General features: G+C 42.4%; 1 protein-coding gene across 4 annotated transcripts in view; it reads right to left on the bottom strand.

Annotated features, from left to right (window-relative positions):
• Nucleotides 1–22,802, bottom strand: part of LOC132882259 (NACHT, LRR and PYD domains-containing protein 3-like) — an 84,941-nt gene extending 62,139 nt beyond the window's left edge. For 2 of the 4 annotated variants that reach the window (XM_060915531.1, XM_060915532.1), the window contains exons 1-9: nt 22,684–22,802; nt 22,265–22,407; nt 20,353–20,469; nt 19,838–19,954; nt 19,364–19,417; nt 15,654–17,423; nt 11,405–11,599; nt 5,957–6,130; nt 427–600 (exon numbers count right to left, since the gene is read on the bottom strand). In XM_060915531.1, coding sequence (XP_060771514.1) covers nt 427–600; nt 5,957–6,130; nt 11,405–11,599; nt 15,654–17,423; nt 19,364–19,417; nt 19,838–19,954; nt 20,353–20,469; nt 22,265–22,317 — 2,654 coding nt within the window. In that variant the 5' untranslated portion in view covers nt 22,318–22,407; nt 22,684–22,802. The remainder of the gene's footprint in view (nt 1–426; nt 601–5,956; nt 6,131–11,404; nt 11,600–15,653; nt 17,424–19,363; nt 19,418–19,837; nt 19,955–20,352; nt 20,470–22,264; nt 22,408–22,683) is intronic. The other 2 variants (XM_060915533.1, XM_060915534.1) reach the window with 1 other exon arrangement.
• Nucleotides 22,803–24,335: the final 1,533 nt, after the last annotated feature.

The raw sequence follows: 24,335 nt of genomic DNA, 5'->3' as shown, positions 1-24,335 counted from the left end.
TCCATTTAATTTTTTTTTAATTTAAAAGCCTATTTTTTCCTTCAATTCTTTGGCATTAACGTCTCATTTTAGTTTTCAAATTTTATATTCCCGAGATCATTTCCACCATGTCACTGCTGCTCACACAGAGGGCAGTTAGTTTGAGTCTCAGGTGCAGTTTGTGGGATTCGTTACAGTGTTGTAGTAAATTTCACAGTGAGTTCAGACACATCGCAGTCGGATCAAGTCCCGTTTTGTGCTGCAGCTTCTCACATACGTCCATCTGACCCAAAGACTCTGTGACAAATCATCAGTGTGCAGTGAACAGAAACAATCTTCCTCCTCAGGACACTGATGATGAAGCTAAAACCTCTGCTTCAGTCTCACTATTAGAGAATGGGTCTTACTGAGGAGCAGGTCATGTGACTCTCAGAGAGATGATCTTACCCCAGTGTCTCCAGTTTACAGTGAGGATTCTCCAGTCCAGCACAGAGACGCTTCACTCCTGAGTCTCCCAGATTATTATCAGACAGATGCAGGTATCTCAGGTGTGAGGGGTTTGATCTCAGAGCTGAACTCAGAGCAGCACAGCCTTCATCTGAGACACCACACCGCACCAACCTGCAGAGACACAATGACACACACTTCATCAACAGATTTAATACTGACTTTAAAGATGATGAGTGTAGTGGTCTAACAAAGTCAAAACACTTTGGATGCTGTTTAGTTGTTACGCGCTTATCTCCAGAGGTGGACAGTAATGAAGTACATTTACTTGAGTTCTGTACTGAAGTCCACTTTTTGAGTATCGGTACTTTACTTAAGTATTTTTTTGGAAACATGACTAACTTCACTACATTTGAAAGACAAATATCGTACTTTTTACTCCACTACATTTCTATCAGGGTCCTCGTTACTCGTTACAATGAAGCGGCTTTGAAAGTGGATGTTTTTTTCATTTCTTTTCTAAAACGTGATTGTTTATTCGCAGGTGACACTGAGACAGTCTATCAGTAATCACGAGGGTCACGTCACAGCCGTAGACTGGATAAAATCAAGTTCAGTGATTTCTCCACAGCATTATTTGAACACGATCAGTTGATGGCAGAATGGAAGGAGGCGGTTCTTCTGGGGAATGAACGCACCCATGGCCATACCGAGAACCCATCTTTCAGTTTTCTGAAAGGAATAAAGAGTTGTTTCATTTTAAATGTTTGCTTTGTTTACCTAAAACGAACCACATCACGGCCTACAAAAACTCGCTGTCCGACCTGCGGGAGCATATTGAGGTCTGTAAGCGTTTTATTCCAAGAGAAAGCTTGCAGTGAAGTTGTCTGTGCTTTTAGAGCGAGCGATAATGTTGCAATAGCTATGCAGTCTGGTTAGTCAAATTACTTTCTATGGATTTTCCCGCCAAGTTGCCGTAGCCTTGTCCACAGCTAATGTTAACTCATAGCTAGTTAACTTGGACACCGTTAGTTAGCATGTAAAAACAGAGTTACGCTAACATGAATAACGTTAACTTATCTGAAGTCCTTTCAGAAATATGTTTTAGCATAATCTTGCCAAATATACAGCATGTAGAAATCTCTCTTTTCTAGTAACATTCGCGACCCAATATGATTTTGAGTTTGAAAAGCGTTTGCTAGCATGTCAGGTGGAGCGTCACTGACTAGCTAGCTTAACGTTAAACCACCATGATGCACAGCATGTGTTCATTTTGTGAATTCACAAAATAATCCAGTCGGTCGCTTCAGAGGCATGAGGTATTATCAGCGCTGTGACAATAATACAACAGTGCGTTGACAGAAAACGTACTTTTCATACTTAAGTATTTTTAAAAGCAAGTACTTCACTGGCGGCACGGTGGTGTAGTGGTTAGCGCTGTCGCCTCACAGCAAGAAGGTCCTGGGTTCGAGCCCCGGGGCCGGCGAGGGCCTTTCTGTGCGGAGTTTGCATGTTCTCCCCGTGTCCGCGTGGGTTTCCTCCGGGTGCTCCGGTTTCCCCCACAGTCCAAAGACATGCAGGTTAGGTTAACTGGTGACTCTAAATTGAGCGTAGGTGTGAATGTGAGTGTGAATGGTTGTCTGTGTCTATGTGTCAGCCCTGTGATGACCTGGCGACTTGTCCAGGGTGAACCCCGCCTTTCGCCCGTAGTCAGCTGGGATAGGCTCCAGCTTGCCTGCGACCCTGTAGAAGGATAAAGCGGCTAGAGATAATGAGATGAGATGAAGTACTTCACTACTTTAACTTAAGTAAAAATTTGACTGGAGAACTTTCACTTGTATCGGAGTCACATTTGACCAGTGGGATCTGTACTTTGACTCAAGTAATGAAGTCGGGTTCTTTGTCCACCTCTGGAAATTAATAATAATTCAAGACCACTTTAGGATCTTAGTGAAAGAACTACGGAGGAAAACTGCATGGGTTTAATACTGCTTGTTCACTGGGCTGCTTCTGTTACACAGATCTGGCAACCCTGTTCATCGCAGATAGACAGACTGAAAGAAAACTCACCACCACAAACTTTCAACTGTCAGAATATCAACAAGTCAACAAAAGAATAGTTGATGTGGTTTGCAATTTATTTTCAGTTATTTTCTCTTTTTTATTCTTTTTTTCCACCTTTTCACTTTCCATGTCGCTGCTGCTTTGAAACCCTGCTGCTCACACACAGGGCAGTTAGTTTGTGTCTCAGGTGCAGTTTTTTTATTTATTTTGGGATTGCAGATTGTAATGCAGAAATTCATCAAACCAACAGCATCATCTCTTCTGCATTCCATACATTTTCAGTATTGATGAACTTTATACAGTTTGGGAGAGATTAAGCGTTTACATAAAAGGAGAATAAAGAGAGTGACGGGTAAGTCCAGGAGAGGTTAGAGAAGAGGAGATTAAATAAAATTACAGATTTGAAAGATAAGAAGGGGTTCAACATACATGTGCATCTACAGTAAAGTTAAAGTTGCAGGAACTTTCCAGAATCGTTCACGTGACACCTCCACAAAGTCTGGTCGGATGGGTTTTACATATTTGACCCACTTTGTCCATCACTTAATAAACAGAGTTTCCTTGAGACGGAGAGAGAAAGTGATCCTTTCCATATTGTAAATCTCATTTACTCTATTTATCCATTCTTGTATTGTAGGGGGTTCAGGGAGCAGCCGGCGTCTCGTAAGCGCTTTTTTGCAGGCACATATTAAAATACCAAACAAATATTCATCAGCGCACCTTGCCTGGAAGTCAACATGTACTAAAAATAAAGGAAGAAACTGAAAGGGCAGGTCAGTATCAGACGAGAGCCCTGCACTCCCGCGGGACCCGACGCAAAGCAGTGCGGCGCGGGACAAATTTTGAAAGCTCATTCCGGGCACAGGCGGGAGGGGGAGTGCACAATGCGGGATTTGCGGGCGGGAGCGGGACAAAATATGGCAGGCGCGGGCGGGAGCGGGACTGAAAATCATAATTCTTTGCGGGAGCGGGACTGCACAATGCGGGAGCGGGCCTGAAAATTCTGTCCCGCGCAGACCTCTATATCAAACATCTTTCTGAATGCATTATGAATCTCTGCCCAGAATGGTTTGTTCACTGGGCCATCCCAAAATATATGCCAATGGTCAGCTTCTTGAGACGCGCACTGTCTCCAACATTTAGCATCTCCTCCCGCCACACGTACTTTTTGCTTTGGTGTGATAAAAAAACGAATAAAACACTTCCATCCAAACTCCCTCCACATCTGAGAGTTTGTACATTTCCACTGGAGTTCACACACGTTCAGCCAGACCTCGTCTGATATTGGAAGCTCTCTCTCTCTCTCTCTCTCTCTCTCTCCCCCACTTTTCTCTGATGTATTCTGTTGTGTGTCTTTGTCGTCAATAGGCCTTTGTAAATTCTAGAGATAATGCCCTTATTGAGATTATTTTGGTAGGCGTCCAGGAGTACTTTCAATACAGGATCATCCATATCCGTTTTATGTCTAATATTATGTTCAAAATAAGTTCGTATCTGGAGGGATCTAAAAAAGTCAGATTTTTCAAGTTGATATTCCTTCCTCAGACTTTCAAAATCCTTCAATTTTCCTGTAGTTGTAAGTGAAAAAAATGATGTTATTCCTCTCGAAATCCAAGATTTAAATCTATAATCCATTTCGTTTGGTTTGAATCCGGGGTCATAGGCACACCACTGAATTATCTGTAAATTATTCTCCAATTTGTATTCTTCCTTTAATGTATTCCAAATATTTAATTGCGCTTTGATCCCTGGGTTTTCAATATTATTTCTGAATCTTCCCAAATTTTTACTAGCCAATATGCCTTCAGGAGGCATTTTTAAATCCACTAAAGTTGCATTGCAAGCCTGAAGAAGACTTGGCATTAATTCAATTCGCAGGGCTTTATACCGCTCTGAAGGGAGACCGTCAGGACCTGGGGATTTGTTTGCTTTCAATCTGGAGATGGCGCTGTGAAGTTCTGCCTCAGTTATTGCTGCTGTTAAGATCCGATTGTGTTCCTCTGAAGCTGCAGGTAGATTAAGAGAGTTGAGAAATTCACCAATCTGCTGTTCTCCTGCTAATTCAGGTTGTGTATGTAACGATTGATAGCAGTCTTTAAAGATGTTTTGTATTTCACTTGGACTGTATTGTATATTTTTAGAATTTGGATCTCTTATTTTGTAGATTGTGTTCTCCACTTGTTGTTTTGTAGCTTTCTTGCCAGGAGTTTTGCTGATTTTGAGCCGGATTCATGATATTTCTGTTTCGTAAATGCCATCTTTTTTCAATGTCTTGTGTATACAACATGCTGATTTCATTCCGAACTTTCTTTAGTCGTATCAACAGGCTTGGGTTTGGTAGCAGTTTATGTTGTGTCTCAAGATCTTTTAATTCTTTATTAAGGTCCATTAGCCGTGATCGTCTTGCTTTTTTTTCATGAGCGCAGAAGGATATAATTTTACCTCTAACTACCGCCTTCAGGGTATCCCATACTATACTCGGGTCGACTTCCCCTCTATCATTTTCTTCCAGAAACACTTTCATTTCTTTTCTCCTTTGGGATGTAAATTTTGGGTTGTTTAGAATACTGGTGTTTAGTCTCCACTGTGATCTTCCGAGGTCCCGATCACGGGGGAGGTCGAGCGCATTTTTCAATAAGTTGTCAAGAAAACCAGCCATATCGCTGCCCTCTTTATTCTCTGCTATCCCATAGATCCTTACATTATCTCTCTGCGCTCGACCCTCCTGGTCAATTAGCTTAGCCTCCAGATTAGCTTGGCGCTGTGCTGGCATCTTAATTAACATTGATGCTACCTGAAGTACCATCTCGGTTTCTTTGATTCTCTCCTCCGCTTCATCTAGTCTGTCGTTTGCTCTCTAACTCTTTTTTAATGTCTGATAGCTGTGCCCGGTTGTTTCTTCTAAACTCCTGTATTTCTTTGAGGATACTTTGCAGGCTAGCTTCAGAGCCATCATCACCATGTAGGTCCAGTCCGAGGGGGTTTTGGCTTCGGTTATCTCGTCTTATTTCAGACTCGCTTTCCATCGTATTTGTAGTTGTCCTACTTCTAGCTGTAACCCCTCTCTCCATCGTGAAGCAAAACACGCACTTGAGTTGATCAAGTAGAGTTTTGGGGGGTTATTTCAAAAACTGTCAGGGAGCTCGTAAACTACACTGCCATCTTCTCTATGGCGGAACTGGAACCCTCAGGTGCAGTTTGTGGGATTCGTTACAGTGTTGTAGTAAATTTCACAGTGAGTTCAGACACATCGCAGTCGGATCAAGTCCCGTTTTGTGCTGCAGCTTCTCACATACGTCCATCTGACCCAAAGACTCTGTGACAAATCATCAGTGTGCAGTGAACAGAAACAATCTTCCTCCTCAGGACACTGATGATGAAGCTAAAACCTCTGCTTCAGTCTCACTATTAGAGAATGGGTCTTACTGAGGAGCAGGTCATGTGACTCTCAGAGAGATGATCTTACCCCAGTATCTCCAGTTTACAGTGAGGATTCTCCAGTACAGCACAGAGACGCTTCACTCCTGAGTCTCCCAGATTATTATAGGACAGATCCAGGTATCTCAGGTGTGAGGGGTTTGATCTCAGAGCTGAACTCAGAGCAGCACTGCCTTCATCTGAGACACCACACTGCACCAACCTGCAGAGACACAATGACACACACTTCATCAACAGATTTAATACTGACTTTAAAGATGATGAGTCTGATGATGGACTGTCTCCCTTCTCTTGTCCAATCACAAGATATTATTAACTCTGACCAATTATTAAAGCTATTTTTGATTATTCTGGACATCGCGTCTACAAGAGGTGTAAAGGTTTTACTGGTTTAAGGAAAAAAAGAAAAAAGAAACCTGACTCATCTGTGTTTAACAGGGTTTTCATTAGTAACCGATTGCCGATCGAAATCATCGGTTGTAATGACGTCTGAATCGGCTGTTTTTTGGCCAAATGCAATTTTCCCGTAATTGTTCGAGCTTTCTCGTCGGACTTACTTGATAAGGAATGCTGTTACTTGCGCGCCGTTTGGTTGCTGAGGCTGTGTACATGTGACTAGATAAAAGGTGGGAACCGGTTGGCTCATCCTTCTTATATCGTCCAATCATTTCGCGCGTATTAAATTATAGCATATCACACGGTTCCCACATGGTAAGATGGCGACCCTATCCTGTATGGCATAGCATGATGGCGACCGCGAAAAAATGAAAGCGAACGCTGTTCAATTTCTGCTTCGCAGAAAAAATTAAGTCAAGTCTCGCGGAAAATGCCCAGCAGTGTTCTCCACGGGCGCTTTTAAAGTGGCCAGCCACCCTTCCCTTGGCCAAAAAAACCCCCAAATACCCCGTGACTTCATCAGTATTCACCAAATAAATCATAAAGTATTCGCTTTATTATAAATTTGAAACTATTTAACACGCAGAAGACCATTAAACGAATGCATACGGGGCGACCTGAAGTGGCCAAAATAACGAGCCAGCAGCTAAATAACTCTACAGGTGTTTGTAGCATTGTTGTGCAACGGGTACGCTTATCTATCGTCTTTTCTGACCCTACACCGTTACAGTAATCATATAACAGCACACACATTAAGTTCAGGTCTTTTATTTTGCGTATCTGTGATTGTGTAGGCGAGAGCTGCATTTTCCCGCTGCTTCAGTGTTTGTTTACTGCAGGACTTCTGGGCTCCTGGGTCAAAGGACCCGAACTACGGAGGCCGGGTGGCTTTGTAGTGCCAGTCTCGGGCACGCGCACCAGCTGGTGCATGGATTGGAGTGCTTTCACCCAATTAACATTATGTGTATTCTAAAAAATATATGCATTTATTGTAACTGGGTATTTTGTTTATGCATGGGGCGGCACGGTGGTGTAGTGGTTAGCACTGTCGCCTCACAGCAAGAAGGTTCTGGGATCGAGCCCCGTGGCCGGCGAGGGCCTTTCTGTGCGGAGTTTGCATGTTCTCCCCGTGTCCGCGTGGGTTTCCTCCGGGTGCTCCGGTTTCCCCCACAGTCCAAAGACATGCAGGTTAGGTTAACTGGTGACTCTAAATTGAGCGTAGGTGTGAATGTGAGTGTGAATGGTTGTCTGTGTCTATTGCCGCTTTTCCACTACAAACGCGGCTGAGCCGTGCCGTGCCGAGTCGAGCTGAGTCGGGCTGAGCGGGGCTGTTGAAGTTGCATTTCGACTACAACCGCGCTGAACCGTGCTGGCTGGAAGTGGGTGGACACATTGGGTGGAGTTAGCGAAAGTGGGTGGACGTCAGGTGATGTCGTTAAGCAGCGCAAACAGTGACATCAGTGACAGTGGCGGAACAAGTCAGAGCCGGGCCGGGGGCGGGGCAAATGACCGGGTATTTTATTAAAGCTTATCATAACATCATTTTAGGTTACAAAATGTCCGCAACTGCGGTGTTTACCAATTTCAACACTACCGGGTGCAACTATGTTATTTAGTACATCAAGTCCTTCAAACGAACATGTAACTCAGAAACAAAAAACATTAGGATACTGTACATGGCTCATAATAAAACATCAATAGCCTATACTGCGCACATTATTTGAAGGGCATACGAATGAGCGCTCAGAGTGGTGACAGGAAGAGTCAGAAATAAAAGGAGGGCGGTGCAAACCTCACTGAATGCACTGTGTTTACCAATTTCAACACTACGGGGTGCAACTATGTTATTTTGTACATTAAGTCCTTCAAACGAACATGTAACTCAGAAACAAAAAAACATTAGGCGACATACTGTACATGGCTCATAATAAAACATCAATAGCCTACTGCGCGCATTATTTGAAGGGCATACGACGAGCCTTGCGCTCCGCGAACTCGTCCACGATGCTCTGTATGTCACTGATTCAGTGAGCTTTTAAGCGGTAGTCTCACGACCCGGATAGTAAACAATAAACATGGAGGACATGGAGTCGTTAGTGTTGCTGGTCTTGGTGCTGTGGCTTGTTGTCACCTACAACACCAACAGATACTGGCAAGAGCGTATAGATGAGGCGAGGCGCATAAAGCTTCAGAAATTCTCGTAATTCATAATTATTCTTCTTCCGGGTTTGCGGTGTTTACAGATCCCAGCGCGCTCGCGGGGCGTGTGTGGGCATGTGAGGACACTCCTCCTCACCAATCAGTGCACAGGGGAGTGTCTGCTCACGCCCCCAACCTCAGTCGGCACGGTTTGGCTCGCTTCAGCCCCACTCCAAAACGGTGCGAGTTTTAGGGGCTAAGCAGGGCTGAAACGAGCTGAGTCGTGCTGGTTTTTGGTAGTCGAAACGCGAGCCGTGTCGGGCTGAAGTGAGCTGAAGCGAGCTGAAAAAGGGTAGTGGAAAAGGGCCATATGTGTCAGCCCTGTGATGACCTGGCGACTTGTCCAGGGTGTACCCCGCCTTTCGCCCATAGTCAGCTGGGATAGGCTCCAGCTCGCCTGCGACCCTGTAGAACAGGATAAAGCGGCTACAGATAATGAGATCAGGGTTTCTGCAGGCTTGAACAAGTTCAATTTAAGACTTTTTAAGACCATAGCAGGTTAAATTTAAGACTTATGCCGCACAAAAAAAATAAAGAAAATTGGGAGAGCCTGAATTACTTTCGAAATAAAATTTATCATCATTCACCAATGAACTCATTACATCCCTAGTAGGGCTGTGCGATATGGGAAAAAATAAATATCCTGATACATTTTCTCCATTTCACGATATACGGTATACATTTCGATATATTTAAATCTCCTCTAAAGGACCCCATGAAATCTAACTTTTACTCTTTACTGTTTTCACTACAATCCCTGCAGGTTAAATAACATTCTTGGTTAACTTTACAGGTGGTTTTCAACAACACATTTTACATTGTCATGTTGGTGATTAATCACAATTGAATTGAAATAAGACTATTTTTATTCAACAAAGATGTGGCACAAACTGCAAAAACAATCTTGAAAATTGCAACAAAGGGGCAACACAATACAGAGCTGCTCAGAGCTCAAACCAATAAAGTGCAGCTCAACACTGAGAGACATTTAGCCTAAATAAGAAAAGTGCTCATTCATTAAATTATTTTAAAAAATAGATCTCCAAGCTATTAACCTGACTACTGAGAACCACTGGAACATTCACAATAGAGAGAGAGATTGAGGGAGAGAAGAGAGAGATCTGCAAAACATCATTTTTCTCTTTGCACACTTTTGAACTGAGTGTTTTCTGGCTCCGCCTCTCAGATGTGTAGAATTCCGGTATTGCCTTCTCTGTAAAATGTCTGCGACCAGGCAACTCATATTTGGGATCGAGTGTGTTTAGTAATTTTTGGAAGCCTGGTTTTTCCACTATACTAACTGGGATCATGTCTTCGGCAATGAAGTGAGTGACTGCATCCATTATAGCTCTCCATCTCTGACTCGGTTTCTCATATGGGGGGCTTTGGAGAACGAGGCCACTATGGTCGTTTGTTTAGCTTGTGGGGGGTTTTAGCTCGTGGGCAAGTAGATCGGAGTTTAAGAGACTCTTCATACTGTACCGGGTGAGTTTATGGAACATATTTGTAGTGCTGCTGCCTTTCGTGAGGACAGGTTTTTTTGCACACTTTACAAACTGGCATTTGCTGTTCCACATCCTCCTCGCGATATCCAAAAAATGCCAGATGACTGACCCCTTACTCGTTCTTTTAGGAACCAATTCGTCCGCTTCCATTTTTAATTTGTCCCTGAAATTGACATAGCTTACACGGTAGCCTATGCAGCACCAGCGATTGCACGAACTGAGTCAGCGCTGTAAACCGAAACTAGGAAATCTTCCCGCAAGTTCCTTTCAGCACCAAGATGTCGCCCGGGATTGGTTGGCGAGTGCGTGACGTTATTGTTTTTTTTTTACCCTTAGGCAGCCTCTCATGTTACTGCGTGAGGGACAGGGAGAAAACCACCGGAAAAGGTTTTAAACAAACGCAACAAACACGAAACAAATGCAAGTCGGCAGATGACCATAAAATACTCGATGGTTACGATATAATAATTATGTATCTCACACAGAATTTTTGGAGATTTTAGACCGACAGTGCAAAATATCTCTGTATTTTATGCTTTTTTAGGCCTAAAATTGAAAATGTGTAATTTTAGACTTTTTTAGACTCCGCGGACACCCTGTGAGATGAGATAAGAATGTTTATGCATGGAAGTTCATTTATTTTTCTCCTACAGAAAAAAAATATAATTAATTCAGGGATGCGCAAAAGGCGCATCAGTCTCAACTGAAATGTCAAATGAGTCTCACATTGACAAAAAAGATGATATGTACAGTAAGAATGCATTAATTTTCTGTAAAATGATTTTAACAATGATTTAGCATTTCCTGTCCATTTATTGGCCAGTTTCACTGTCAAAAAAGCCCAAAGTCCATCAGCTTCAGGGGGATTTTGTCCCCCTCCTTTTATTTTTGAAAAGTGGAGAACCCTGCCCAGTTTACATTTTAAAAAAGTTATTGCTATTTTGCATGTTTGTCGTTATACATTCGATTTCTTTATTCTGCAAGCGTTGGTGTTGCTCTGATTTCCCAAATCTTGATTGGGTTTTGTGGCGTACGAACTGTAATCGCCATGAGACCCAGGAATGACTTGAATTTCTATTTCAGATGGACCATGGAGAGCTAACGACTGGCTGTTAGAAATTGCAAAATTCGTTTTCGGCTCTGGGCTCCGCCCCCCTGGTCCTCCCACCAGGGCAACATTTCATCTGTTTTCCATACTAATGAAAACCCTGCTTTAACTGTATTTTTATCCCCACGTATCAAATTCTCAGTGTGTTTAATTAGTGCTTTAATGCAGAAGTGATGAGTTTAATGAGGAATATATTTGTTCTGCATGTTGGACTGTTACAGTCAAATTCAACTGAAAATCAATAATGTACACAAAGAGATGATCTTACCACAGGCTCTCCACTTTACAGTGAGGATTCTCCAGTCCAGCGCAGAGACGCTTCACTCCTGAGTCTCCTAGTTTATTCCCAGACAGATCCAGTTTCCTCACAGTCAGATGCAGTTCTCTCAGATTGGAGGTTTCTGAGTTGAGCGCTGAGGCCAGAGCTTTAGCGCTGCTCCCTTCAATTCTATCACAACTGATACTGAAGGAAATAAAATAAAACATAATAAACTCACCCAAATGATCAAAGTCAGGTTGAGATGAAGCAGGCAGAGTTAGAGGCAGAGTCATATTTATCTGAACAGCTCGGACATTGGATTTGTTCTCTAATTAGTGAGCTACTGAAATGATCACCAGCCCCGTGCTGAAGGGGTTTTATGGAGCGACTCATGATGAGCTCGTTGGATAACAGTGTGTGTGTGTTGCCAGGTGCTCCTTATTTGTTCCAGGTGCCAGTGATGTACAGACGGGACATGTTCTTCCCCTTACACTCTGTGTGTTGTGTCTCCCTGTCTGACTTTCCCTGTGTGTGGGGGGTAAAGACCTCTCCCAGAAAAGGACACTGCAGTTTGAGACAGAGCTTTTTGTTTCAGAGACAAATAAACACACCAAAGAGCGACAGCATGAAAAAGAATAAAAGCTGTGAGAAGGTCGACACAACAAAAAAGTTACAATTTATAAAAGCTGTCAGGACATTACAACAACAGAATAATTAGCGCGGAATAAATTTACATTAGGCCAAGCAAAAAATAAAAAATAATAAATTGTGTTTTCTGTCACAGGGGCGGCACGGTGGTGTAGTGGTGAGCGCTGTCACCTCACAGCAAGAAGGTTGTGGGTTCGAGTCCAGTGGCCGGCGAGGGCCTTTCTGTGTGGAGTTTGCATGTTCTCCCCGTGTCCGCGTGGGTTTCCTCCGGGTGCTCCGGTTTCCCCCACAGTCCAAAGACATGCAGGTTAGGTTAACTGGTGACTCTAAATTGAGCGTAGGTGTGAATGTGAGTGTGAATGGTTGTGTGTCTCTGTGTGTCGCCCTGTGATGACCTGGCGACTTGTCCAGGGTGAATCCCGCCTCTCGCCCGTAGTCAGCTGGGATAGGATCCAGCTCGCCTGCGACCCTGTACAGGATAAGCGGTTACGGATAATGGATGGATGGATAATGGAATGGTTTTCTGTCACAACCTCAAAAAATTCAGGGTACGATGGTCAGATTTTTTCCTTTTCTTTCAGAACCGTATTAAATTGGTACGTACAAACAATTTGGTGACTAAATATCAAACTGAGTTATGATGGAAATTTATTATAATTATATGCATGATTGCAGGATTTCACGGAAATAAAATTAATACTTTTTGAGGTGTTTTTCTTCTTTGTTCATCCACCACCGCCCAATGTTTAATCCCACAAACGCAACATCAACACTTCATAATGTTCTGCTTTATCAGTTCCACAATGAATGCATGAGCATGAAGATGTGTTGATAACAGTAGCTGCCGTAAGACAGATTGGAGTTGACAGATTGTGGGCTGTCGTAAAGTTGTTGTCGTAACTTAAGCATGCGCGAGTAAAGCGACACTGACTGTTAACTGATTGTACATTTTAATGTCAGTTTCGGGTCTCGTTTTAAAATGACATGGAAGAGATTCATTTTAATATTCATTAAAATAACGTTTTTGTCACATCCGCCCCCCAGCCACGAACGATCACTGGCGCCCACGTGCAGTCGCACTCTCAACGAGCAGCGCGTGACTCAAGGACCAATTACAGGCTGAACACAAACAGACTTTGTGACGTCACCGCTCAGTGCACTCATGTCTGACCTTCTCGAGCCGTTCTTTGTGTTATTACTCCGGTTTTTGTCTCGGCCTCGACTCGCCTGTCTGTAGATCACATGACCTTTGCTCATCTTCCGATTTTGATTCTTCCCAATGTTTTGGAATTGTATACCTGCTTATTGTTTTTAGAATAAACACACTCTTCCAGCGATGACATCCGTCTACCGCCACTTACACGACAGTTTTACTGAATCAATGCTCAAACCTTTCCAGCAGATCTTCAAGTGGGATGTCTGCACTGACCTGAGCACCTTTTTCAGTGGCGCTATAATTGCAGGCGGACACGAATGCTGATGTGTGATTCTGACTGGGATTGTGTGTGGAGGGATGAGTGTGGGATAGTTTTATATTGGCTGTGACTGGTTTTCATGCATGTGAAGTGAACGTTAAATATCGCATGTGTTTGCGTTACGTTTGTCACCATTTTGTCGCCAATTGGTTTCCCGCAAGAATCACGTTGAATTCCCGCGTGTTATCGCCGTCGTCACGTGGTACATCAAATATGGCTGCGCCCGTAGCCGCGATTGTTTCTGAGCAGCGGTAAACGGTTTCCATCATTTGAAATGCTTGAAAAAAAAAAAAAAAGACTGCTTGTATTTTTCCAACACTTCAGAAATGTTCAGGGTTGGACGGGCGACCGGAAACAAACTCTTTTTTGATCGACCTTGTGATGTTTTAAAAATAAATAAGAATAGTGCTTCTAATAAGCGCTCTGTGAAAGGCTATTTTCAGCACCTGAATAAAACCTTTTATTAGACAGACACGAGTGTTTTACTGGGAAACACGCCACTCGTATTTTTCATATGAAACCCATCCTGGAGCTGAGTGACACATACAGAGGATATTACACGGTGGCACAAAGACATGAAGTTTATCTTCAAGCGGTGAATGTATAGATCACGAGGGAGCGAAGTGAACAAGTCAAATATTTTTCAACACGAGAAGATAAACTTCAGATCTTCAAGCCAACGTGTGATTTTCTTTTTATTATATCGACACGTTCACAAACAAAAAGTCCCCAAATTTATCAAAACAACTCACTGATTTCCTCACGAGTGACAGATAGAGATTTACGTCTCGGTTTTGGTTCTCCGTGTCCCGGATGGAGCTCGGATGAAAAACACGAGCGGTGGATTTCCCAGTAAAACACTCGTGTCTGCGTTATATTTCCCGATATTTCACCCCGATGACGTCACTCCCAGCGTTTCCCCGCTGATTAGACACGCGTTGTCAAAATGGTGAACCGGTTCAAAATTAAAACCCTTTTGATTAACTTGTGGTGGCATGGTGGTGTAGTGGTTAGCGCTGTCGCCTCACAGCAAGAAGGTCTGGGTTCGAGCCCCGTGGCCGGCGAGGGCCTTTCTGTGCGGAGTTTGCATGTTCTCCCCGTGTCCGCGTGGGTTTCCTCAGGGTCCTCCGGTTTCCCCCACAGTCCAAAGACATGCAGGTTAGGTTAACTGGTGACTCTAAATTGACCGTAGGTGTGAATGTGAGTGTGAATGGTTGTCTGTGTCTATGTGTCAGCCCTGTGATGACCTGGCGACTTGTCCAGGGTGTACCCCGCCTTTCGCCCGTAGTCAGCTGGGATAGGCTCCAGCTTGCCTGCGACCCTGTAGAACAGGATAAAGCGGCTACAGATAATGAGATGAGATGATTAACTTGTGTATTTTTTTGTGGATGTGTCCCTATAATATAAAGAACATTACACGCTCACTTCGCTCACTCGTGATATGTACATTCACCACTCGAAGATAAATTTCAGATCTTCGTGCCACCGTGTAATATCCTCTATTTATCAGGTCATTAATAACAGTAAAGTTTTGTGGAATTATAATTTTGTATGACTGCAAACTCCACATGGCTCTACAGGCCCAGCGTCTGTGTAATTACATTTCAGCTACAACACAAATTTAATGTGGAGGGATGTGAACAAAAAACCCTCACACTGCACTCAGCGAAGGTTTTACACAGAAAAAAAACCCTCAATGTTTACGGGACATCGGAGCCTGCAATAGCGGTGTAATTTATAAATATTGTAAATAAACTGTCAGTATAAAGTTCTGTTTGATTATTTGTTCAGTTTTGGAAATGTGGTGTTTGTGAGTCTCGTTAGCTGGCTGTCACTTCCATCTTCAGCTCACAGCTTCCACACTTCTTGGGACAAAATGGCAGAATGTGAGACGTAAACATTTTTCTTCTGAAATGACATCAACTGGTTTCGACTTCTTTAATAGCTGAACTTCAGTTTTATTCAATTCTACATGCAGCTGTTTTCCCCTCATTTATCTACTGATCTATTTGTATTAACACACTCTGGATCACCTGAAACTCAAAACATCCCAAAGTGCGTTTCTGTCAAAGTGCTTTCAGTTTCTCTCTTTCTAACAGTGGAACAGTAGAACAGTTCTATTCAGCTTTACTTACACGGCTTTCCTGGACGCTGCAATCACAGGCATCACCTTCACAAGAACCCGATCTGTTATCTTCTCTGGACTGATATATTTACTCAGATCAAACTCCTCCAGCTCCTGTGCTGAAGTCAGTAACACAAACACCAGAGCAGACCACTGTGAAGGAGAGAGTTCACTTCGTTTCCCAGATTTCAGGTAGCGTTGGATTTCCTCCACGAGAGAATCATCACCCAGTTCATTCAGACAGTGGAACAGATTGATGGATTTTTCTGCAGGAAGATCATCTCTACTGATCTTCTCCTTAATGTACCGAACTGTTTCCTCTTTGCTCTGGGAGCTACTTCCTGTCTGTGTTACTAAGGCATGTAAGAGTTTCTGATTGGACTCCAGCGAGAGACCCAGAAGAAAGCGGAGGAACAGATCCAGATGTCCAGTCTCAGATTCTAACGTCTGATCTACAGCACACTCGTGTAAATCTGAAATTGTCTCAAAGGACCGACTCTGATCAAGAACATTTCTCTTTTTCTTCATGAAGGTCAGATGCACATACAGAGCTGCGAGATGCTCCTGAATGCTCAGATGAACAAAGCAGTACACTTTACTCTGGTGAAGCCCAGGCTCCTCTCTGAAGATCTGCGTACACACACCTGAGTACACTGCTGCTTCTGTCACATCAATGCCACACCCTCGCAGGTCTTCCTCATAGAAGATCAGGTTGCCTTTCTCCAGCTGCTCAAAAGCCAGTTGTCCCAGTTTGAGCAGCATTTCTTGATCACTCTCCTGCTTCTTTGAGTATTTTTCTCTGATGACGTTTGTCTGAATGATGAGGAAGTGTGTGTACATTTGAGTCAGAGTCTTGGGGATCTCTCCACTCTCTGCTTCACCCAACATTCTCTCGAGGACAGCGGCTGAAATCCAGCAGAAGACTGGGATGTGACACATGATGTACAGGCTTCTTAATGACTTCAGGTGTGTGATGATGTTCTTGGCCAGGCTCTGATCACTGACCCTCTTCCTGAAGTACTCCTCCTTCTGAGGGTCATTGAACCCTCGTACCTCTGTGACTCGATGGACGTACTCAGAGGGGATTTGATCAGCTGCTGCTGGTCGGGAGGTGATCCAGACGAGAGCAGAGGGAAGCAGATTCCCTTTGATCAGGTTTATCAGCAGCACACGCACTGATGCTGATTCAGTTACATCACACACACTCACTGTGTTCCGGAAATCCAGAGGGAAACGACACTCGTCCAATCCATCAAAAATGAACAGAACCTTTTCCAACCTGGACATTTCTGTTTCTCTGGTTTCCTTAAAGCAGACATGAAGGAGCTCCAGCAGACTCAGGTTTTGGTCCTTCATCAGATTCAGCTCTCTGAAAGGAAGTGGAAATATGAGGGGGACGTCCTGATTTGCTTTCCCTTCAGCCCAGTCCACAATGAACTTCTGCACAGAGACTGTTTTTCCGATACCAGCCACGCCCTTTGTCACTACAGTTCTGATGGGCTCGTCTTCTTCAGATAAGGGCTTAAAGATGTCGCTGCATTTGATTGGCGTTTCCTCTGTTGTTTTTCTCCTGGACGCTGCCTCGAGCCGTCTCACCTCATGTTCTTTATTGACGTCTCCACTGTCTCCCTCTGTGATGTAGAGCTCGGTGTAGATCTCATTCAGGAGCGCTCGCGTTTCCGGCTTTATCATCACTCCATTTAAACACTGAAACTTCTTCATCAGATTTAATCTGAACTTTTTCTGGAATTCATTTACAGCAGGAGATTCTGGGGTGTGTCTGTGTGACGGGGTGAAAGAAGAAGACGCGGTGAGACCTGGGCTCCAATTATTACAGTTTAACATCACAGTTTTTTCTGACTGGTTCCCACAGATAACCGTTCTTTAGGATGCTAACACTATGGATTTACCGGATTTGATTGCATCTTTTCCACTGAGCTCTATATAAAACCTGGAGAGCTCAGAGCCTATTCCCCGCTGTAGAGACGAGTGAAGCCGTCTGGCCGCCATATTACCACTCCCATTGCGTGTCTTTGGCTTGTGTGTTAAACCGTGGTATCTCATCAAATTTGCCCCAAGAAAAGTATCTCCTGACTCCGCCCCCTTTCATTACCTCCTCTTATTTTCTCAACTTAACCCCCATTCCTTACATTTCTTTATCGCACTCCGCTTCACTGTTATTGTTTTCCTTTTCCAGTTCAGTCTCTGATTTTTTTTTCCCCTATGGCTTTTTTACTACTAGAGCTGTGGCTACAATTATCAACAGTCCATAATTATCGACACCTTTTCAGATTTACCAATTAAAAAAAAATTTAAAAAAACTTACAAAGCTGAGTTTCAGTTACAGCAGTTATTATTGGTTAATTAATCAACCGGAAGACCCCTCCTCGCCCTTTGATCTTGTCGTCTGATGAGACAGCTCGTTACTTGAGACGGAATTTCTTTTAGCACTATCAGCAGTTTGAGGAAAACCCGGACGTTATCATCGCAGGTAAGCATGGTGGAAAGATCATGGACATGTTTTTACTGATCAAATTCACCGATATTTCATGATCTCCTCGTCAAAACCTACTTTATTTCTTACTCTTTCATTTACAGGCTCCATTTTGGATCTAAACGCGCGTTTGAGAAGTCACGTGAGGTGTCGATAATGATCACTTTCACCGGTGTCCACCATTATCGACACCTTGTGGGATTAAGGGACATTTACGACTGTTATGGATCGATCTGTGTGTAACATTGTTGAAGTAGATGAAGTGCTTTAAAAAAATAAAAGTGCCGTGATTTATATATTTTTTTCTGATTCATAACAGAATGGAAAGTTCATAGAGTATTTGGAATCCAATTGCAATAAATAGAATTAGACCAGAATTAAATTCCTAACATAAAAAAAAAAATGCTTGAAATATTCAGCTTTTTCTATTTAATTCAGAATTTCAGTTTGTTGTAAATATCGACCACATATTACAATATCAGTAGACATATGTTTTGTTAACTTGATACCAAATACAGCTTTTTATAAATAATCTGAATGTCGATAATAATAGAACGGTGTCACATGATCTGATACGCTAAATAATCAGGAATCAGGTGTTGATAATTGTAGCCGCCGCTCTATAATTATTTTTATGGAAATTTTCAGTTCCTGCCGCTTTCTCTTTCATACATTTCTTCTTCCTTTTTTATATTTTATAGACAGACATTGGCTTTGATCTAGTCAGGAACATTTGCATCGATAATCTGACACAGTCACAGTGTTCATCCCAGATATCAATGTCAGATTTTCAACAAAAACAGACAAGATGAGTTTTTTCCTCTTCCTATAGGGGGTCCACGCAAACGGCGCTGTGCACACACGTGTAAAAATGATCACACGCTAGCTATCGATACTCACAGGTGAAATGTCCGTCCACAACCTTTGACCTGACGATTTGTACAGTTCACTGCTGCACATGTAGGCATTTTTCTCCCCGACTACATAAATACAGTAACTCGTCCAATTTTGTGGAGCTTCCAGTCGTCTAAATGACGTTCCGCTCCGTGATGGGAGTGGTAAGATGGCGGCCAGCTGGCTTCACCCTGACGAGCCGATGAGCTCTCCAGATTTTATATAGAGCTCAGTGATGTTTTCTATAATCTAATCCTGTAGATAATAACAGCAGAGAGGTTTAGAATACCAGAGCGTCAGTGTCATGGTCATGTTGTTGGGTTTGATCTTACCCTGTATCTGTGATGAAGATCTTTTCTCTTCTGTCTCCTGCCTTCTGTAAAACACTGGGAACAAAAATAGCTGTTAAAGACAACAACTTTAATCCCTTTAATACTGGAGTCTCAGATTTAGTCCCAATTTTACTGCAATAAATGGAGCAAGTGAATAAGTATTTAGAGAACACAGAACTAAATACAAAGACATTTGGGTTTGAGATCCAAAGATGAATGAGATAAGAGATCAGAATTTCAGCTGGTTCAGTTCTTTTTGCTTATATTACCATTTCTGGCTTCAGCATTCAAAACATTAGCCATAAGACATTTTCACCTGAATAAATGTTTACACTATTTCCTCTAAAGCATTTACTGAAAGCATTGTAGCATCACTAAAGACCAAGGAACTATAATAAACATCAAAACAGCTGCTAATGACAGTGGAGCACATCCATTACTGTGACTTTAACTCTGAGAATTATGGGATGTTACCTGTGTCCAGGTGACGGGTTTCCAGTTTTAAACTTCCAGGGAATTTCCATAGACGCATCGCTCTTCATGGAGACACAGCTGGGTTCTGGTGAGTCTGATCTCTTCATCTGAACTTCACTGTACAACATTATAGACACGCCATTAAATAAACCATTTACACTTTTTGAATGACTTGTTATTTTGACTTAATTTGACCAACAGTGAACAGTGGAATGAGTCTTTATTGCTAATTTAAGTGATTTTGTTCACCATTACTCTGACTTTTATTGCCACATCCAGATGAATTTACTTCCTGATGATGTACGTGACACTGTGAAACACTGACCTGCACAGTTATTGATATTAATTACTCTAAAATGTTTACTGAAAGTACTGGAGCAGGATTATGGCCTAATTAAAGTATAACAAACTGATAAATATCAAAATTCTGCTAATGATCTGAACTGGATAAAGGAATGTGTAACACGGCCTTTCACTCTGCAGTGACTTTAACTCTGAGAATTATGGGATGTTACCTGTGTCCAGGTGACGGGTTTCCAGTTTTAAAGTCCCAGGGAAAATCCATAGACGCATCGCTCTTCATGGAGACACAGCTGGGTTCTGGTGAGTCTGATCTCTTCATCTGGACTTTACTGTACAGCATTATAGAGTGGACATGAGACAGTTTTTCTTATGCAGAATTCCGATACAAAATACTGGCGAGATGAATTTGTATCATATCGTATTTCACCATATTTCTGTTCAATATTCATTATGACCTCCACCTCTTCTTACACACTTGGCAGCAGCAGCAGAGGGAGTAGCATGTGTGACGACACTAATTTGGGATTTTAATCATTTAAAGCACAATTTGCCATCAAACAATCTTTCTACATTAAAGGGGACCGGTACAGCATTTAAACATGATCGATATCGATAGTACAAGCCCAAATTATAATAACACACACACATACACACACACACAGACGTACAGCCACCTGATTAGCCATCATAAGTAGCTTTAAGCGCTTAAAGGTCCAAAACACGTCAAGTTTTATTGCACATGGGCAACCAATATGACGTCAAGTCGCTGATGGCCAGGTCGCGGAAGTTAAGTGCAGGCGATGTAAACATACTTGTGAGCCTGGATTTAGTCAGATGAAAAAGAGTTATCTTCAAGTCAGTATGGACAGCGGTATGGACGAGCCGATTTATTTATTTATTGCACGTGTTAATGCAGATATAGACATGCAGTGTGCCACAATAGTGTATATGGTCTAAATATAGGCTTGTGACAGCTTGAAGCTGAGTGAGAGTTTATAGCAGGTGAAGCGTGGAGCACCGCACAATTCAATTTGTCTCTTTATTTACAGAAGATAGATGGGTTTTTAATTTGCTTGAAAAATAAAAAAAATCACGTGGGATTATTTACTAACACATTTTACACTCATTTGGAGCTCTGCTTTTAGGCAGTGCCAAAATATATACATTCTCTTTGAACGTCTGTACTATTCCAGCTCATCGGCTTGCACGGCCTGAACCCCTTTTCCGTAGACGGTGTTGGAATATTGTTGGCACAGCATCGAGTTTGAGTCGAACGTGACCTGCGTAGCCCAAGAGCTCGGCCTGGAGATTCCTTTCAAAGCAATCGGACTCAAGATCGTCCTCACAAACAGAATTTCTGCCAAAGGAGAGTTTCTAAAGTGTGACCTGTTCCCAAGTTGTGTAGCCACTGTTTAGCAAGTCGTTTACGTCGCTCGGTTGTCAGCAATGGAACACAGAAAAAACACTTTCCCGTATTATCACGGTGATTATTTCTGCAACCACAGGTTTTGCACCCTGCTATTTTTCAACAAGGTTTTGTTCATCCGGCAACATCGCGGTGTCAGGAGCAGCGAGCCAATCAAGATACAGGAAACCTATCGATGATTCTACGTCATGTTGACCTCTGACACCGCCCACAAAATGGAAATATGGTTGCGCCCTTAAGTGAGCGTGAATATAAAAAAAAAAAATTCATTTTAAAAGCACTGATTTATGCAACACAGTGTGACAATACAGCGCAGTCAAAATGCATTCGTGCAAAATATGTAATATTTCTCTCCTCTGTTTATTTTTCACTGTGGGTTCCCTCTGTAAAGGAAATTTACTTTCAAATAATCTTTCTCCATCTCATCAGTCTGGTCCTGTGAAGCCTGTTTTGGGATACGACTCGTATCGTGGCTTTAGTGTATCGTCTCATACCTACTCTTTACTGTTTAACTGCTTTATTATTTTATAAGAACATCATTTTACTGACAGTGAACAGAATCTGAATGTTTAAAGTGGTGACTGAGAACTTTTCATTCGGAGGATAAATTTGTGTTCAGTTATTCTTCTCATATCTACTCACTCCATATTTCAGATAAGAACAGTTAATGACTAAAATATTAGAACATGGCAGTTTACCGTTTTTCTGAGGGTGGGGTCACATTATCTGTGTCCAGATCCCGGTTCTCCATTTGTGAATATCAGTGTATGGACACACAGCTCATGGACTCACTGCTGATTCCTGAAGACGCGGATCTCTTCTGCTGGAAGGAATTTCACTCCTAGAAAAGACAAAAACAAACATGCAGTTCCAGCTGGAAAACCATCAGAATAAACAGGAAATGCCGAGCTGGAAATAAAATGTTTTCCAGCTAAACTCCCCCAAACTCTCTGAGTGTTTAATAGATGAGAAATGGAAGAGAGAAACTCGAATATAGAACACACAGCCGATAAACAGCAGCTTTACAGGGAAGAGGATTTCAGTCCCGCAGTTTTACTGCTGTTTTTACACGAGCTCAGTCAAACACAACCACATTTCTCTCCAACACAGCACTTACTTTTACTCAGCACTCCATGCTGGGGGACATTAATGTCCCCGTTTCCGCCTGCTGTTGCAGCTTTTTCTTTATTTTTCCAGCAGCAACAAAATGGCGTCGAGACTGAAAGAGAAACACTTTCACTTCCGGAAAACAACAACAACTTCTTTCGGTTTTATGGCGGTTGGCAACTCGCTTCAATGGTGCATTACCGCCACCAGCTGGACTGGAGTGTGGTACTTGAGTTTAAATAATAAAAAAAAAAAAAAACACCTAAATTATTTTAATTAGACCTGTGTTCCTTAAGAAACAATACATATTTGAAGCAGATTTCACCTGCACTTCTTTGCCGAATGTCCTCCAAGTTTAACACTAATTGTTTCTCTTGCAACTGTAAAATTAATCTTTGTCTTTCTTCCTGGTATTTAGGACATACTCTGTAGACTCTGGGCTGCCACAGAAATCACATTTTCCTTCCACATGCTTTTTTATCATCACCAAAGAACTATTTAATCTTGTGTGTCCAAACCTCATTCTCGAAAAAGCATCCTCCTCTTCCTTACTTCTGTTGGTGTTTCTGCTCTTTCCCACTTTGTTCTGGATATTATAAAACTGTCTCCCAGTCTGGCCATTGTCCCATAATGTTTGCCATTTTCCTTTAACTATGTTTTTAACCATACTTTTAATTTCTGCCTTGCTGTAAGCGACTTCAATATCTATGTTGGGATTTCCAGCTGGTTGTTTAGCACATTTATCTGCCATCTCATTCCCTACAACTCCTATATGAGCTGGTACTCATACAAGAGTTATCTTAACTCCTGTCTTTAACAGATTATTTGCAACTTGTAATATTTCATACACAATGTCCTGCCTTGATTTTGACTGGGACGTTCTAATGCTAATCAAAGCTGAGCTGGAGTCTGAAGCAATTACTGCCTTCCTTGGCCTGTTAACTTCCACCCATAGCAGGGCTAGCCACACAGCAACCAACTCCACTGTATAAACCGCTAGATCATCATTGATTCTTTTTCCTACTTTGACTTTTAACTTTGGGATAACAAAAGCAACCCCAACTCTTTTACCAGCCATTTTAGAGGCATCTGTATATAGAATTATATCCTCTCTATACATCTCCATAAGATAGCTCTGAACACTTAATTTGTCCATGTTACTCCCTTGCATCTCCTATAATAACCCCAGGTCAATGGATATCTCTTTAAAGACCCATGGTGGGACAGCTGGGATAGGCACAGTAGGACTTCTTTAATTCACTAAACCCTATCTCATTAACTTTATCATTAATCACCCAACCAAAACTTCTGACTTGGGCATTTCCACACTCTTGACATTGCCTCAGGACTGGTTGACTCATATGATTTTCATTATGAACCTTTAAATTTGCCCAATACACAAGGCTAACTGTTCTCTTCTAAGATGAAGAGGCATTTCTCCCATCTCCACCAGGAGAGCTGACACTGGAGTAGTTTTAACAGCGCCATAGCATAACCTTAATGCTTGATTTTGGATCACATCCAACTTATTCCGCAGTGTTTTGCCTGCAGACCCATATATTATACTTCCATTGTCAAGCACAGACCTAATCAAACCTGTATAAATTGTTCTTAAAGCATGTCTGCTTGCTCCCTACTCCACTCCGCATAGACATCTCATTA

This window comes from Neoarius graeffei, chromosome 2 (assembly GCF_027579695.1).
Source record: "Neoarius graeffei isolate fNeoGra1 chromosome 2, fNeoGra1.pri, whole genome shotgun sequence".
Lineage (NCBI taxonomy): Eukaryota > Metazoa > Chordata > Actinopteri > Siluriformes > Ariidae > Neoarius > Neoarius graeffei.
This window is presented reverse-complemented; position numbering and strand designations above follow the sequence as displayed.